This window comes from Meriones unguiculatus, chromosome 20 (assembly GCF_030254825.1).
Source record: "Meriones unguiculatus strain TT.TT164.6M chromosome 20, Bangor_MerUng_6.1, whole genome shotgun sequence".
Taxonomy (NCBI): Eukaryota; Metazoa; Chordata; class Mammalia; order Rodentia; family Muridae; genus Meriones; species Meriones unguiculatus.
In genome coordinates this window covers 31,088,374-31,106,342 of record NC_083367.1, presented here as the reverse complement: position 1 = coordinate 31,106,342, position 17,969 = coordinate 31,088,374, and the positions used below count along the sequence as shown (strand labels likewise).

Below are 17,969 nucleotides of genomic sequence, written 5' to 3'. Positions count from 1 at the left end.
GAGTAAAGGCACTTGCCGCCAAAACTGACAACCCGAGTTCAGTGTCCAGAACTCACGTGGTGGAAGGAGAGATCTGATTCCTGCATATTGTGGTCCCACCCCATAAATGTGCTGTGACATGCCTGTGACACAGCATGCATACACATATGTACACAAATACAAAAGAATAAAATATAATAGAGAGTATAATTGAATCTGACAGATATTAAAAGTGAGTCTTAAGAGCTCTTTTCTATCATTTATGATCAACATGTTTACTCGTAAGTGTAATTATTTTATATTGAGGCAAACATGCAAAAACAATTCCAGAGCTTACTTATGAATTATTTTATGAAACTGTAATAATGCTGTATTAAAAGTAACTTTGCTTAATCATTTTGATGAATGCCATTACCTCTTTTTAATTAATTAATTTATTTTTATGTATATATGTAAGTACTTTTGGATTTATGTACACCAAATACAAGCAGGAGCTCACAGGGTTCAGAGAGGGCATCAGATGGTTGTGAGCCATCCAGGTGCAGGGGTGCACGCCTGAAATCCCAGCACTCAGGGAGACAAAGGCAGGCGGATCTCTGTGAGTTCGAAGCTAGCCTGGTCTACAAAGCAAGTTCAGGACAAACAAACAAAATAATAATAATAATAATAATAATAATAATAATAATAATAAATACATAAAAAAAACTAAATTTTAAAAAAGATGGTTGTGAACCATAGTGTGGGCACTAGGAATCAAACCTGGATCCTCTTGAAGAGCAGTTACATGGCTTAACCACCAAGCCATCTTTCTAGCCCCACCATTCATTGCCTTTTCTTTTTCATTTCTTTCTTTCATCCTTTCTCTCTTTTTTTTTTTCATCAATTACACTTTATTCATTCTGCATCCCCCCATAAGCCCCTCCCTCCTCCCATCCCAATCCCACCCTCCCTCCTCCCTCTGCTTGCATGCCATTCCCCAAGTCCACTAATAGGGGAGGTTCTCCTCTCCTTTCTGATCTTAGTCTGTCAGTTCACATCAAAAGTGGCTGCATTGTCCTCTACTATGGCCTGGTAAGGCTGCTCCCCCCCCAGAGGGAGGTGATCAAAGAGCAGGCCAATCAGATTATGTCAGAGGCAGTCCCTCTTCACATTACTATGTAACCCAATTGGACTCTGAACTGCCCTGGGCTACATCTGTGCAGGGGTTCTAGGTTATCTCCATGAATAGTCCTTGGTTGGAGTATGAGTCTCTGGGAAGTTCCCTATGTTCAAATTTTCTTGTTCTGTTGCTCTCCTTGTGGAGACCCTGTCCTCTCCAGCTCTTACTATTTCCCAGTTCTTACCTAAAATTCCGTTCACTCTGCCCAACAGTTGCCCATCAGGCTCAGCATCTGCTTTGATAGTCTGAAGGGCAGAGGCTTTCAGAGGCCCTCTGTGGTAGGTTCCTAGGTTGTTTCCTGTTTTCTTCTTCTTCTGATGTCCATCCTCTTTGCCTTTCTGGATGGGGATTGGACGTTTTAGTTAGGGTCCTCTCTCTTGCTTAGTTTCTTTAGATGCACAGGTTTTAGTGGGTTTGTCCTATGTTGTATGTCTATATGAGTGAGTATATACCATGTGTGTCTTTTTGCTTCTGGGACAACTCACTCAGGATGATCCTTTCCAGATCCCACCATTTACCTGCAAATTTCATGATTTCCTTATTTTTCATTGCTGAGTAATATTCCATTGTGTAGATGTACCACAATTTCTGCATCCATTCTTCAATTGAGGGGTATCTGGGTTGTTTCCAGCTTCTGGCTATTACAAATAAAGCTGCTACAAACATGGTTGAGCAAATGTCCTTTTTGTGTACTTGAGCCTCTTTTGGATATATGCCCAGTAGTGGTATGGCTGGATCTTGAGGAAGCGCTATTCCTAGTTGTCTGAGAAAGCGCCAGATTGATTTCCAGAGTGGCTGTACAAGTTTACATTCCCACCAGCAGTGGAGAAGGGTTCCCCTTTCTCCACAACCTCTCCAGCATGTGTTGTCACTTGAGTTTTTGATCTTGGCCATTCTCATGGGTGTAAGGTGAAATCTCAGGGTTGTTTTGATTTGCATTTCCCTAATGGCTAATGAGGTTGAGCATTTTTTTAAGTGCTTCTCTGCCATTCGGTATTCCTCTACAGAGAATTCTGTTTAGCTCTGTTCCCCATTTTTTAAGTGGATTACTTGGTTTGCTGCTTTTCAGCTTCTTTAGTTCTTTATATATACTGGATATGAGTCCTCTGTCAGATAAAGGGTTGGTGAAGATTCTTTCCCAATCTGTAGGTGGTCGCTTTGTTTTGATGACGGTGTCCTTTGCTTTACAGAAGCTTTTCAGTTTCATGAGGTCCCATTTATTGGTTGTTGCTCTTAGAGCCTGTGCTGTTGGTGTTCTGTTCAGGAAGTTTCCCCCTGTACCAATGAGTTCTAGGGTATTTCCCACTTTTTTTTCAAGCCGATTTAATGTGTCTGGTTTTATGTTGAGGTCTTTGATCCACTTGGACTTCAGTTTTGTGCAGGGTGACAAGTATGGATCTATTTTCATTTTTCTACATGTAGACATCCAGTTAGACCAGCACCATTTGTTGAAGATGCTATCTTTTTTCCATTGTATGGTTTTGGCGTCTTTGTCAAAGATCAGGTGTCCATAAGTGTGTGGGTTTATTTCTGGGTCCTCTGTTCGGTTCCATTGATCCACCATTCTGTTTCTATGCCAGTACCATGCAGTTTTTAAAACTGTTGCTCTATAGTACAACTTAAGATCAGGGATGGAGATACCTCCAGAAGATCTTTTATTGTAGAGGATTGTTTTAGCAATTCTGGGTTTCTTGTTATTCCATATGAAGTTGAGAATTTTCCTTTCCAGGTCTGTAAAGAATTGTGTTGGTAATTTGATGGGAATTGCATTGAATCTGTAGATTGCTTTTGGTAAGATGGCCATTTTTACTATGTTAATCCTACCAAGCCATGAGCATGGGAGATCTTTCCATCTTGTCATATCTTCTTCTAATTCTTTCTTCAGAGATTTGAAATTTTTTTCATACAAGTCTTTGACTTCCTTGGTTAGGGTTACTCCGAGGTACCTTATGTCATTTGTGGCTATTGTGAAGGGTGTTGTTTCCTTAATTTCTTTCTCAGCCCTTTTGTCTTTTGTATACAGGAGGGCTACTGATTTTTTTGAGTTAATTTTGTATCCTGCCACTTTGCTGAAGGTGTTTATCAGCTGTAGGAGTTCCCTGGTAGAGTTTTTGGGGTCACTCACGTATACTATCATATCATCTGCAAATAGTGATAATTTGACTTCTTCCTTTCCAATTTGTATCCCCTTGATCTCCTTCAACTGTCTTATTGCTCTAGCAAGGACTTCCAACACTATGTTGAAGAGATATGGAGAGAGTGGGCAGCCTTGTCTTGTCCCTGATTTCAGTGGGATTGCTTTAAGTTTCTCTCCATTCAGTTTGATGTTGGCTATAGGCTTGCTGTATATCGCCTTTACTATGTTTAGATATGTGCCTTGTATCCCTGATCTCTCCAATACTTTGAACATGAATGGATGTTGGATTTTGTCAAAGGCTTTTTCAGCATCTAGGGAGATTATCATGTGGTTTTTTTCTTTCAGTTTGTTAATATGGTGGATCACATTGATGGATTTCCGTATATTGAACCACCCCTGCATACCTGGGATGAAGCCTACTTGGTCATAGTGGATAATATCTTTGATGTGTTCTTGGATTCGGTTTGCAAGTATTTTATTAAGTATTTTTGCATCAATGTTCATAAGGGAGATTGGCCGGAAATTCTCTTTCTTTGTTGAGTCTTTGTGAGGTTTAGGTACCAAGGTGACTGTGGCTTCATAGAATGAATTTGGTAATATTCCTTCTGTTTCTATTTTGTGGAATAGTTTGAAGAGAATTGGTGTTAGCTCTTCTTTGAAGGTCTGGTAGAATTCTGCGCTGAAGCCATCTGGTCCTGGGCTTTTTTTGGATGGGAGACTTTTGATGACCGCTTCTATTTCTTTGGGGGATATAGGTCTATTTAGTTGATTTACCTGGTCCTGGTTCAGCTTTGGTAAGTCAAATCGATCAAGAAAATTGTCCATTTCATTTAGATTTTCAAATTTTGTGGCATATAGACTTTTGAAGTAAGTCCTAATGATTGTTTGGATTTCCTCAGTGTCTGTAGTTATATCCCCCTTTTCATTTCTGATTTTGTTGATTTGGGTGGTGTCTCTCTGCCTTTTAGTTAGCCTGGCTAAGGGTTTGTCGATCTTGTTGATTTTCTCAAAGAACCAGCTCTTGGTTTCATTGATTCTTTGAATTGTTTTATTTGTTTCCAATTGATTGATTTCAGCCCTGAGTTTGATTATTTCCAGCCGTCTACTCCTTTTTGGTGTGTCTGCTTCTTCTTTTTCTAGGGTTTTTAAGTGAGCCATTAGGGTGCTTGAATGAGCTGTCTCGAATTTCTTCTTGAAGGCACTTAGTGCTATGAACTTTCCTCTTAGCACTGCTTTCATTGTGTCCCACAAGTTCGGGTATGTTGTGTCTTCATTTTCATTGATTTCTAGAAAGACTTTAATTTCTTTCTTTATTTCTTCCCTGACCCAGCTGTCATTTAGTAACAAGTTGTTCAGTTTCCATGTGTGTGTAGGCTTTTTGTTATTTCTGTTATTGTTGAGGTCCAGCTTTATTCCATGGTGATCAGACAAGATACATGGGATTATTTCAATCTTCTTGTATCTGTTGAGGCTCGTTTAAAGCACATATAGATCCACACACATTAATAGTGGGAGACTTCAACACCCCACTCTCAACAAAGGACAGGTCAACCAAACAGAAATTAAACAAAGAAACAATGTCTCTGACAGAGGTCCTGAATCAAATGGACCTAACAGACATTTACAGAACTTTACACCCAAACACAAAAGAATTTACCTTCTTCTCAGCACCTCATGGAACCTTCTCCAAAATAGACCACATAGTGGATCCTTTCTCTCTTTTTCCTTCCTTCCTTCTTCCCGTCTTCCTTTTCTTCTTCTTTCCTTCTTTCCTTCCTTTCTTCCTTCCTCTTTTCCTTCCTGTCTTTCTTTTTCTTAAGAGATGGTATTCTCACTGTATGGCTCTTGGCTAGCCTGGGTCTTAGTTGTAAACCAGGCTTACCTCCAACTCACAGACCTCTGCCTGTCTTTGTCTTCCTACCTGCTGAGTGCTGGAAGATGTGGGATAGCCACCCTCCCATGTGTACTTTTGAATGCAGAGGTTTATTTAGTCAATTGACTCAGCATTCTTATAATTTTTTGTTTGTGTGTGTGTGTAAGTTCTGACTCTAAAGGGAACATAAGCTTATTGTGACAGATTTCCCTTCAGCTTAATCACAACAAAACATAGTTCACAATGATCTGACCTTTAAATGAAATTTAACACAAGTAAAGAAATTAAACTTTATTGGGGAAAAAAACTGCTTAGTTTCATGCAAAAATTCGTCTTGACACTGTGCATACGATTTCAAAGTGACTTAAGATTCGCTAAATTAAATACAATTAACAGTGAGATGCATACTTATAATTAATAAATACATGTCAACAATATACACCTAAATAAACATCAGTGTTGTAAGCAGTTTCACAGCCCCACATACCTTAGCATTAAACCTTCAGTGAAGTTAGGTTTTGAAACAAGGCATTTGACTCCCAATTGAATGCTTCTTTAAGATCATGACCCAAAACAAACAAACAAACAAACAAACAAAAAAGCCTTATATTTTACTTTAATATCCTCATCCAGGAGTGGATTTGGTACATGCCTATAATCTCAGCACTTAGGGGATAGAGACAAAACTTTTTTCCCCCCTAAGGCAAGACTCCTGCCCTTCAAACATGTTTTTTCAACACATGAACTTTGAAAACACAGGAGTGCACACCTTCGGGCAGTTTTACACAATGCTTTGAAGCAAGTGCAAAGCAAGTGGGAAGCTGAGTCAATCAAACGTAATTATGTGAAGATAGCACGCTGCAAGGAAAGCATTGTCTCCAGATTACTTCTAAAGCAAAGGTTGTACTGTTTTCCATCATTAAATGTGAGGGACCCATGGATAGCATTAAATTATCATCGGTAGTGTTTAAAATATTTGGACTTGTTCATAATCAAGATTATAATTCAACTAAAAATTAAGAGGCCCATAGTGTCACAGCTTGTGACATTGCTTAGCTCACAGACAAACATCTTCTATAACCTGTATGTCCTTTAGGGATTTGTAATATCATTATGTTTGTTTGTATTCTAAACCCACACACTCCATATTTCAAGATAAAAGGCAGTTACTTTTCTGCTTTTAAAGGAAACTTCGGGGTAGGGTACTGACTTTTGCTTTCACATGCTCAGAGCTATATCCCCAATAGCACACACATGGCATACACAAACAAGATAGAAAGAGATGATGGTGTGAGTTAGGCTGGGGAGAAGGACTCACCTGCAGCTAGAGTTATATGAACGTCATGATTAAAGTCAGAGGAGGCTAACCAGTCACCCAGTTGACAGCAATTGTGTGGCCTAGAGGAGTGAGGATGCACTAAGCTCATTTTATATGGAGACAAGATACAGTTTTCTCTGTCTACACTTTTATCTTGTCATTGTTAGGATAACGCACTCTAGAAGTATGTTAACTTGAGTTTTGCTTATTTGTCTTGGAAATGACTAAAAGGCTTATGTATATGACGAGCAAATAGTTGAGTGGATCTAAAGGCCAGACTCACAGATGAGATAAAGAAATGATATAGAGTGAAGGAAAATTGAAACCAATGATTTATAGGTGGAAGAGGTCAACAAAAGAGCATGCATGAGGTATTGGAAGTATGGGTAGAATTAGGGCTGGAACCTAAGAGAGATCAGAGCAAAATGGAAAAAATGGAGGTCATTGAAAGAAGAGTACATCGAAGGTCAGAGAGGATGCAGTGATCAGCTGATTAAATGATGCCAAGTGATATGGGAACATAACCATTTAAAACACGTTCTTTGGGTTAGACAATTGTGTGATCGTGGGTAACACTCATTTGCCTTTTTGTAAGTATTCGCTGAGAACATGCTTGTGTGAGGATGTGTTACAAGCGCCTTAACAAAAATAATGAAGCAGTGCACAGAAAGCTGAGGATGTAGCACAGCACTTCCTTGAAGCCCTGGGGACCAGAGTTCACATTCCAGCAACCATCTGACCATCCCATGCACCCCTGTAGCTCCAGCACTCAGCCAAAAAAATGGAAACTTCAGGGTCAGGAGACCCCGACTCAAAGGAACAGGTGGAGAATAGTGGAAGAGGACACAGATCTCCCATGCCCTCTGGGCTCATACATGGAAATATATGACCCCCCCCACACACACACAGATGCAGACACGAAGCTTAGATAGATAGATGATAGATAGATGGATGGATGGATGGATGGATGGATGGATGGATGGATATGTATATGATATGGACCAATGTAGACTTTATTGTCCAGGGCTTAAGCAGAGGGGTGCAGATAATTAGAGTAAGCAGCTGTGCCTGTGCACCCAGAGACTCAGTGCTGTGAATATTGTACCTCCCTGGAACTCCACTTAGCTGGGAATCTGCTGCTTGCCTCTCATTTCTTAGATTAAATTTCACTTCCTCAGATAAACCTCTTCTCACCCTTAACACCAGATCAAGCTCCTCTGTTAACTGTTTTTCCCACACGTGCTTCATTTTCTCCATAGAATTGTTTATGGCTTAGGAGATACATTGTTGTACAATTGATTAATACCTGTCTGCACTTTAAATTACACACTCCTTAAGAACAGGGCCCATGTAAGATTTGTATCTGCAAACAAGTATTTGTCTGTTGGGCAAAGGAATAAGGAAGCGATGTCTGGCTCTTTCTAGAACATGGGTTATGGTCAAGTGCGGAAGAATGGAGACTAAGAGGAACAGGGTTTCTAAGTAACAAAACATGCAAAATGAGAATGATCTTTGGCTAGCCAGCCATGGGAAATTAATGTATGCTTGAGGTGTCCAGAGCAGGGAGGAAGGGTTGAGAATGAGTGTGAATGAGAATGAGAAGGAGAAGAAGCTGAACTCTGAGGTTTCTGAGGGCATGACAGCCTGGGCCTAGGGAATCTAGGGGAAAGGAGGAGGAAGAAAGTCAGGGACTAATTTGTAGCAAAGCTCTAGACTGTGGAATAAGAAGTTGGACAGTATTTGTACCTGTTTCTGAGACTTCATTTCATTATAACCTTACTGTAAGACAGAAGCAGGCTGAAAATGTCTATAACTTACTGAAAACAAGGAGACAAGGAATTACTGGTGCTGCCTTAAAAAAAAAAAAAAAAAAAAAAAAAAGCTGACCTCACAATGGGAGATACCAAATCATCGTAAAAGCATTATCTTATTTACCTTTAAGTATATGTTTGACAGTAAAAGCAGCTGCTTTTCACTCATTTGGTTTTTAACTTCTGTTAATTGCCTGTCAATAATAAGCTCTTACCCCTTACCATCGACATTGTCTGTTGACTTCCTGAGGGCAACTAAAGACTTACTTATTTATTCTGTCTTTTATTTTATGGTGCTTTTTAAGACAGAATCTTACACTGTAACCCAGGCCATCCTCATTCTTCAGGCTTCCAAGTACTGTATTACAGGGGTATATCATTAGTGTAATTCTTCCTTTGACTACAGTTGGATAGTATCTGAGGAGATCTAGTTAGCTATAGTTGTCAACTTGACAGAACACAGATTTATTTGAGGACATCTCAACTGGGGAGATTAGCCTGTGGTCATGTCTTTGGGCCTTTTTTTGATTATTGATGGATGTGAGAAGGTTTGGCCCACTACTGGTAATGCTACCCTCATGGCAAATGTTCTCAAATTTTATAAAAAGACAGCTAAAAGCTAATAGAAGGTTCTCATATGGACTGTATGACCTGTCTAGCCATAGGTTCTTGGCCCTAATAGTGGTGTCATGTATGGATTTCATTTTGTGAAGCAGAACTTAAATTCAACCAGAAGGTCCTTGAGTATCATGACATCCATGCCACTGTTGTAATGGTGGTCATGTCTTGCCAGTCCCATCATTACTGTGGCTCACAAAGCTCACAGCTGGACAAAACTGACAATTATTTTCTCCTCTGGTAGCATCCAGAGCACCTTCCAGCACTTTGGAAGTTGGCCAATTGGAATAAAGCTTTGTGGTCCCAGCTTGAGTTCTCCATGTTCTATGACTCAAATGTGGGCTCTTTATCAGTGGGGTCTTACCATCAAATTCTGAAGGGTAAAAAGAGAACTGGAATAGCTTGTGATGATTGGGGGAGTCTAGGACCTCGCTGGCCAACAAGTCCTGCGAAATGGACATAGCATTAAACCAATTCCTAAAGACTTACAACTGCACCCATTATTAGTGTGTCTCTGCGCCTTCATATAGAGGACTTTTGTCTTTTGTTTTCTTGTGGGGGTTTTCATTGTTTTGTTTGTTTGTTTTGTTTTGCAGTAGGTCGTTTTGTTTTCGTTCTTTTTATTAACACAGACCTGCAACAGGTCAAGGTACAGGGAATAAGAGACTGGAGCAGTCAGCTGTAAATGGGATGTCTGCTTCATGCCCCCTTCTCTCAAGGCTCAGGAATCTTGCAGAAGAGGGAGTTTAAAAGATTGTTAAGAGCCAGAGATCGTGGATGATCACAACCAAGTAGTGGTTTCCAGAGACAGCGGGGCACTTGCACATAGGGACATGTGACAGTGTAGTCTGCACAATACCTGAGCAAACTCCAGCCGGGCAGACTTCCATCACGGAGAGCGGAAGTGGGCATGAAGCCCCACCACCCAGCTGAGGAGCTATTGGCAGTTGGGATCTGCTGGAAGACGGAGACTCATTCTTGGTCTTGACTTAAGGGTGTGGCCCCTGATAGGTCAAGCATCCTCCAGTGGATAGCCTCATCACACCTATTTGTGGGCAGCACAAATTGGACTCACTGGGCTTTTTTTTTTTTTTTCTTTTTTTTAATGAGGACACTAAGTTGGGCCATTAGGGAAGAAGGGAATAGATATGGAAGGAGTTGGGGAGGGAATATGATCAAAACACATCATATGAACTTCTCAAAGGGAAGACAGCCAGCTGAGCAAAAGGCGGGATAGGTGAGCCAGTTAGCTGCACTTCCCTGTGCGTGCACTCTGCTTGGCCCCGCCTCCAAGGCTCCCGCCCTGAGTTGTCGCCCTAACTTGCTTCAGAAACGGGTCATTGTTACCTGACAGTATAAGTGGAATAAGCCCTCTCCTCACCAGGTTGTGTTTGGACATGATGTTTGCCCCATCAACAGAGATCAGAGAACATATTGTCCATCTGTTCCCCCCCCCCTCCCCACTATCCCTTCTGCTTCCTTCTTCTAAATTCCTGTAAGCTGTAACTGTATTTCTGTATTGTTCAATTGGGAAATTCAACAATATCTAGGTTGTTTTTTTAAATACTATTGTACTTAATGGTTCTGATTTTATTTAAGGGATGACTTGTTAAATTACTAAAGTTAACAGGGTTTTCAAAATCATATCATCATTGGACAAGGATTAGATTTTCTTTGCCTGTTCAGTCACTTCAGGAAAAAAAAAAACATCCCAATACTGACATGATTTTGTTGTAACTAAAAGCTCCTATGACTTCTGTTCTTCCTGAAGTAATTTTCTTCTCCTTTTTTTATTGAGAGGAGAAGTAAGACCCACCTGATTTAGCATTTCATTTAATAGAAACTCAATGGAGTTACACTGTCTGGTCTGCATCCTCCATTGTTGTTGTGAAGATGTTGAGACCAGCTGACTTTCTAGTCTAAAGTGGACAGATTACCTCGAAGTTTCCTCATATTATGAGCGCAGGAACGGGACAGAGAGGCTAGCATTTGGGAAAGGCATTCTCTCTACCCTCACATATTATTTACATTATAGGTGGATAAGAATGCTAGAAGTGAAATGTTTCTATTTGATAGTTTAACTGTCTGCAGGTTCTTGTTGAGGCGGGTGAACCCCTGCCATGTGGAGTGTGTAGGAGCAGTGTGAGTTGAGAACTGTTCATTATTCATGAGATTTGCTTAATGCCCTCATAATGCTTACTCTTCCTTCTAATTAAGTCTTCCAGATCCCAAATACCATTTGAGTGAAATAAATATACAAATCTACCCCTTTCCTATTTATTCTGTGTATGGTGCGCGAGCCTGGTACCTGTGGAGGCCAGAAGAGGTCATCAGATCTCCTGGACCATATAGGTGCTGGGAACTGAACCTGGGTCCTCAGCAAGAGCAGCCAGGGCTTTTAACCACTGAGCCATCTCTCCAGCCTCAAGATTCTTTTAAAAGAGTTTAGTGTTTCATCTAGAGCAAAATATCAATTGATAACAGCCACAGAAATAACAATTTAGTTCTTTTTTACCTGATTAATAAAGTAGACCTTCATTTCTTAATGAAAGATAAATATTAGTACACAGATATATCCTGATAAAATTTTTAAGTGGGTTGAATATTTAATAGTTCTTTTATTTTTATCCTTTCTTTTGGCTAAATGAGACCTACACCAAAATTAAAAACTAAGTTCTGGGGGCTGAGGAGATGGCTCAGCACTTAAGAGCACTGTATGCTCTTCAAGAGGTCCTGAGTTCAATTCCCAGCAATCACATGGTGGCTCACAAATCACAACTGTCTGTACTGGGATATGATGCCCTCTTCTGGCATGCAGGTGTACATGCAGATAAAGCACTCATTACAAAAAATTAAAAAACAACTAAGTTTTACTTTTATTTTTTAGGTATTCTGTGAGTATTTTATTGAATTAAATGTCGGTATCCTCAGGAAGATTGGTACTGTTTTATTTTTATGTATGACATTATTTAATTTTATATTACTTTTGTTACGAAATGTTAAAGAAAATAATTAGTTCTTTATCTCATAGGCACAAAAGTGGCTTGTTTCTCATTTCTGTCTACTACAATGGGTCACTTAACAGAAAACTCCTATGGTAGCTGGTATCAACCTTTTTGTCTCATGACTTCTAAGTGTCCGAGAGGTAACACTGTATATAAATATTGAATTCCTGAAACAGCTCGCTTATCTATTACAGATAAAGAGGAGAAACTGAGTAGTAATAAATCATGGGGCACTTGTGCCATACGAGCTGTCAGTTTAATCCAACGGGCTTTGATGCTAAACTGTAGCCATGTGAGTGCTTAGTTTGCTCTAGGAGAACTAAAATGACGAATGGCTTGAAACTATAGCAAAAAGTTTTAATTACATCTAATATAAACATAATAATAACCTGTGTTTTAAAGTTTTATGTTTTTAAAATAAAAATACTGTTATCAAACTGTAGCATTTCAATGTATTTTTTCCAGGATTTTGCTTAGCATGTTGGACTTAGTACACCTTGGTTGTTCAGAGTGCAGAATTCCAAGTTGCTTAGCAAATATTAGCTCTGAATGCCTTCTGAATCTGCATTGTGTCACTTTATTTCTAGAGTTATAAAATAATAAAATATGTTTATATAATTATATTCATTACCTTTGCATGCCTGAGATCAAAACAGCTCACAGAAACTTGAAGAATTTGTTTTGATTCATGCTTGTAGAGGAGTTCAGTCTGTTGTAGTTGGAAGGCATGGCAGAGAGGTTACATCCTTGGCAGCAGGAATCTGACGCCAAGGCAGTTCAAACCCTGACATACCAGGAAGCAGAGACCAGGACCAGAATCAAGGCCTGGGCTGTAACCTTTAAAGACCTCTCACAATGCTGTACATCTTCCAGCTAGGCCTCACTTCCCCAGAGTTCCGTAGTCGAAATTGTTCTCAGAACTCGGGTTAAGAATAAGAACCATGGTCCCACGATGCGGTTACAAGACTTGAAAGTAGCAGTCTTCCTGCCGCGCTCCATGCACAGCGGGTCCTGAAGACATTTAGTTCTCTTTTGTAGGTTACCCATGGCAGTGCTGTGCTCTCACAGAAACCATTAGCTGTCATCTCCTTGTAAATGCAGCACAGAGTCCAAAAGCTGACAGTAGATGTTGAATGCTTAGAAGATTATTTCAACCATGTTTTTTTTTCCTGGTGCCTTGGCAGTCTGAGTGCTGTGGCCCATCTTACATGTTATTGTTTTGTTTTGTTTTTTTGGATTTTTTTTTTAGACATGTAGGCCAAGTTAGGCTTGAATGCTCTTTGTGTGGCGGAGAAAGGCTTTGAACTTCGGATTTCCCTGCCTTGTAGCCCCCTGAGTGCTGGCATTACAGGCATGGGCCACCATACTCAGTTTATGAGGTGGTGTGGATTGGCTCTGGGCTGTGTACATATTCCCAGCCTGGTCTGAGTTATTTCTTAGTGCCATCTGCAGGCTGCGTAGCTATGAGCCCATAATTATTGACAAATAGGCCCAATAAGGGAGGTCACTTGACCAGGGGCTGAGTTACTAGGAGGCCTTGTACCCAGGTTTTATTTACATTTGTCCTTAAAGAGGGACTCTCAGATAATTGATGGGCTGCACAAAGTCCGGACCCGCTGCTGTTGGCCCAGCATATACAAAGAGAAAACCATATCACTGTAAAAGGACGAAGTGGCGAGTAGCAGCCATCACCAGCTTCGGTTTTATTGCCCAAATCACGCTTTAGTAGGGAGCCTGAAACATGAATGCTCATGTGTCCTTGACTACAAAGGAGGAAAAGAGTAGAGTGACAGGTGAAAACTCGTAAAGTTGTGACTGGCCACAACTTAACTGCTAAGAGTCAAACAACAACCTCTGCCAGGTTTGACTCTTGTGTTAGTTGTAAAGTTCCTGACTACATTAAAATGTTCACCAGCGTGCAAGTCCCAAAGTGCATTACAAGCTTGTAATGGTACATTTAGTACTTGAAATCTTTTAGATGAAAATGTGATTATGAACAAATTGAAAACTTCACTTCAGAAATGCTACATAAGACTTAATTATTGATAAAACGGATTCTGTAATATTTGACATATTTTGCTTTTTAAAGACATTAATTGCATTTTCTTCTATTCGTCTCTTTATCCAGATACATATCCAGAGAACAGAAGGGTGTGACCATATGACTTGTTCACAGTGTAACACTAATTTTTGTTATCGATGTGGAGAGAGATATCGCCAGCTCCGTTTTTTTGGAGACCACACATCAAACCTCAGTATATTTGGATGCAAATATCGCTACCTCCCAGAGAGACCTCATTTAAGAAGATTAGTTCGAGGGTCAGTTTGTGGTGAGTAGCACACACACTTTCTGTTGGGTAACTTCCTTAGGATCCAAGGAGTGGCGATAGAAGGGTCCAGGTGTGAGAACCCTGAGGGCTTGCTGTGTGCCAGGGATTCCAGTAAGGCCTTTTCCAAACTATAGGAAGAGAGTCATTCCTTTTGTGATCAAAGTTGGAAAGGTAAGATTGTTAATATGACACTCTTCCATGATCAGCACTGCTGAAACCCTGAGGGCAAGCCACTTGTGACAAGAAGAGTGTCATATTTATTTTTATATGGACATTACCAGGTATCAAAACACAAGCGTGCTCTATTGATTCATTAAATGAGTACAGTACAGCATGAAACAGGGGACAGTGATTAAAAAAAGAAAAACATACTCACACCCCAGAGCCCTGTAACAGAGGTGTAGAACGTCTGTAGAAATAGTCTTGGTGTGTATGAACAGCTACCTGGATGATGGAACGAGTCTCAAAACTCCTAATTACGTATAAGCCCAAGTTTAGCTCCCCAGCTGCTTTGTGAATTCTTTTAGCCCCCTCTTCATCAAACCCGTGGCCCTGTGCTCCCACACATACAAAATGCAGGCAGAAACAGACACCTGGCCCCATGTCCTGCCTTAGCCTGTGCAGTTCTCATGGCCTCAGCTGATTTCTTGCCCTAGTGCCAACCCCTGGGCGATGTGTCCACCGAAATTTCTTCCTCTTTCTATCGTGTGCTGCTTCAGCGCTTCTTCCTCTCACGGGTTTTCTCTTGCGCACCCAGCAGTCTTTAAACATTGAAACATTTTCCTTCTCTCCCACCTGTTTTGTCTAGTTCTAAGAATGTCTTTGTGGCTCTCCTCAGCAGTTTCGCTGTTGTGACTCACCCCTCTGTCTGGAATCATTATGGCTGATTTGAGAAAAGATGGTAGTTATAATAGATCTGTGTTGAAAACTCTCTTTATTTCTTAAGTATACTTCAATATGTAGAAACTAGTGTCGCCCCTTTCTGAAACTGTGGTCACTGTAAAAAAAAAAATATATACCCCAACTAAATTTTAATTAAACACACTTTTTACAGAATCAATACCATACAATAGCCAATTGGTTTTAATAATTTTCAGTATTTTCTATACCTTTATTTGCTTCTAAGGTAAAAATTACAATTATAAAACCAGGATTTACTTGCTGTTTCTGTGGACTTTGAGGATAGCTAAGAAATGTAACGAGTATTTGTAAGAGTCAGGAGGGAAAATTGCAAAAGCAAACAAAGCTGTGACCATCTGTAACTCTATATATGGAGAACAAGCTCAGACACAAAGCTCTCATTTCTCCTGGTCTCCCTTCTTTCCTGTTCCAGTGCCATCTTGGCTTCTGTGTAGAAGTTTCTTCCATCCTTTATCCTGGATGGTCTTTGCTTTGACTGGTCCTTTTTTCTTTTCTTTTTTTTTTTTAATTACTTTTTTCTGTCTGGGCCTCCTTACTGACAAAAGTTATCCTCTGCCTAATTTGTCTAACAGCACTTTGGTTGTATCTCTGTCTTATTCTTTGTGTGTGTGTGTGTGTGTGTGTGTGTGTGTGTGTGTGTGAACACATGTGGCCTATCTTGTATTCAGATGTGTGCATGTACAGCACACGTGTACATACCATTAAGCCAAGATAAACCTGACATTATAAGGAGCAGCTGGCTTAGTTTCCCTCCCACATGTTTTCCAACCTCCAAGCACAGCTATCTAATTGGTTATGATGGTTAGCTCAGTTGTCAGCTTGACAAAACCTAGACACCACACCACATTGGAGGGGTCCCCACCTCCCTTACCCAACTACAGCAGGAAAATGGACTATTCCTGCCATTTGAGAGGGGATCTGGATTGCATCTCAGCCCTCACATCTACCACCATGCCTGTTAGTGCCTTGAAGTACCCTTGGCCAGAGACAGAGAACAAGAGCCTGCGTGCCCATCACAGCGGAGGGTGGAGAACTCCGTCTTCGTTCCCTGCATCCACAGGTAGCTGCAGTCCCAGGAGCAGGATGATGAGCACCATCTAGGAAACAAGCGCATTTTTTGAGGAGTGGTACTTTGAACCGGTTTCCAAAATGTTTAATGACATGTATATATTTACTCTGTATATGCGTTTGTTGCCATTCAGTGTTTTTGCCACAGCATGCCTGTGGGCATCAGAGCTTGTGGAAGGCAGTTCTCTCTTCGGGGGGATTGTGGGTTTCAAATTCAGCTTGATAGGCATGGCAGTAGGCGTCTTTACCACCTCAACTATCCTGTGGGCCTCTAAAATTTAATGCTTTAAATCATAGCAAACAATTTGTATGAACAAGAGCAATGGAGTCTCCTTCAAAATTCATTTGAAACATAGTCAGTTTAAATAAAAGAAACAGAGGGTCTAGAGAGATGGGCTCAGCATTTAAAAGCTCGTGCAGAGAGAGGCTCTGGGTTCACAGCAGCCACATACCTGAGTTCGCCTAGAAGTGTCTGTAACTCCAGTTCTAGAGGATCCCATGCCCTCTGCTGATCTCCACGGGCATTGCACATACATGGTGCACAGACATCCATGCAAGCAAAGCACCCGTGCATATAAAAAATAAATAAATAAATAGCAGGCATGCTGATACCCACCGTAATCCCAGCTCAGTGGAGTTGGAGGCAAGATGACCACGAGTTTGGAGGCCATTGGGCTATGTAGTGAATTAGAGGCCAGCTTGAGCTGTGTAGCAAGACTCTATTTCAAAAAAAAAAAAAAAGTAAAAAGCTGAAAGCAGAATTAAAGAGTTCACATTAAAAATATTCACTGTCAGAAAACTTTAAATTATAAAATTTGAACTACTGATTAGTATGCAGTTGTCATTAATATTCAGTGTTGAACTTTTGTGGTCTACAGAATGCATTGAAATTTTTCAACAATTCTTTTCAAAAATATGAAACTATCATGGTGTGATAGCGCATACGGAGAAGTCCAGAATGCTTTGGAAGCCGAAGCAGGAGGATCCTGAGTTCAAGACCTGCCTGGGCTGTACCATCAGATGTTTTAAAAGAGAGGGTAGGGGAGTGAAAGAGGAAATTAATACGGTCATGTGGACATTTTAAAACTGTAAATCAACCCGAGCATAGTGAAGCTTGCACTGGGGTGGTCAAGGCATGGGGATTGAACCTAAAGACCCTATCTTAAAAGAGTAAACCAACAAAACAATACACCTAGATAGACAATCAGTGTTTTATTGTAATAGCACAAAACTAAATGAAAATTTAAATTAGAGATATTTAAACAAGATAAAATTTATGGATGTGAAAAAAAACATTTAACTATTGAAAATGATGTTTTAAGAGAATTGCTATTGGAATAAGAAAAAGCATACTGACTCCAGTGAAAGTAAGAAGTAGTCCTACACCGTCAAGTTTATTCCTCCTTGAATTCAGTGATGTTTGGGAAAGTCAGTGCTGTTAATAACAGTTGTGTTCTGTTGCTCTGACGAAAATGTCTTGCTGGGTTATTTTAAGAGGAAATATAACTAAAGAAACCGAGCCGTGTGCAGCGGCAGCGGAAAGCAAAGCAGACTCTGAAAGTATGTAAACCTCGATCCTGCGTTCTAGACTCTTCACCCCAGCTCTGCGGGTGCACAAGCAGCTGTTCCGTGAGATTTAGGATTGCTCAGCTGAGTTTGTCATTGGTGTAAAGCAAGAGAAAACTCATAACCAGGCAGCATGTCAAAATGACGAAGATTCATGTCTAAATTTAATAAATATTAAACTATG

The 17,969-nt window shown here is 40.3% G+C and overlaps 1 protein-coding gene across 1 annotated transcript in view; it reads left to right on the top strand.

The window, feature by feature from the left end:
* The window catches only part of Rnf217 (ring finger protein 217), a 117,563-nt gene that overhangs the window by 87,667 nt on the left and 11,927 nt on the right, over nt 1–17,969 (top strand). The window contains exon 4 of the mRNA XM_060373534.1: nt 14,029–14,230. Coding sequence (XP_060229517.1) covers nt 14,029–14,230 — 202 coding nt within the window. The remainder of the gene's footprint in view (nt 1–14,028; nt 14,231–17,969) is intronic.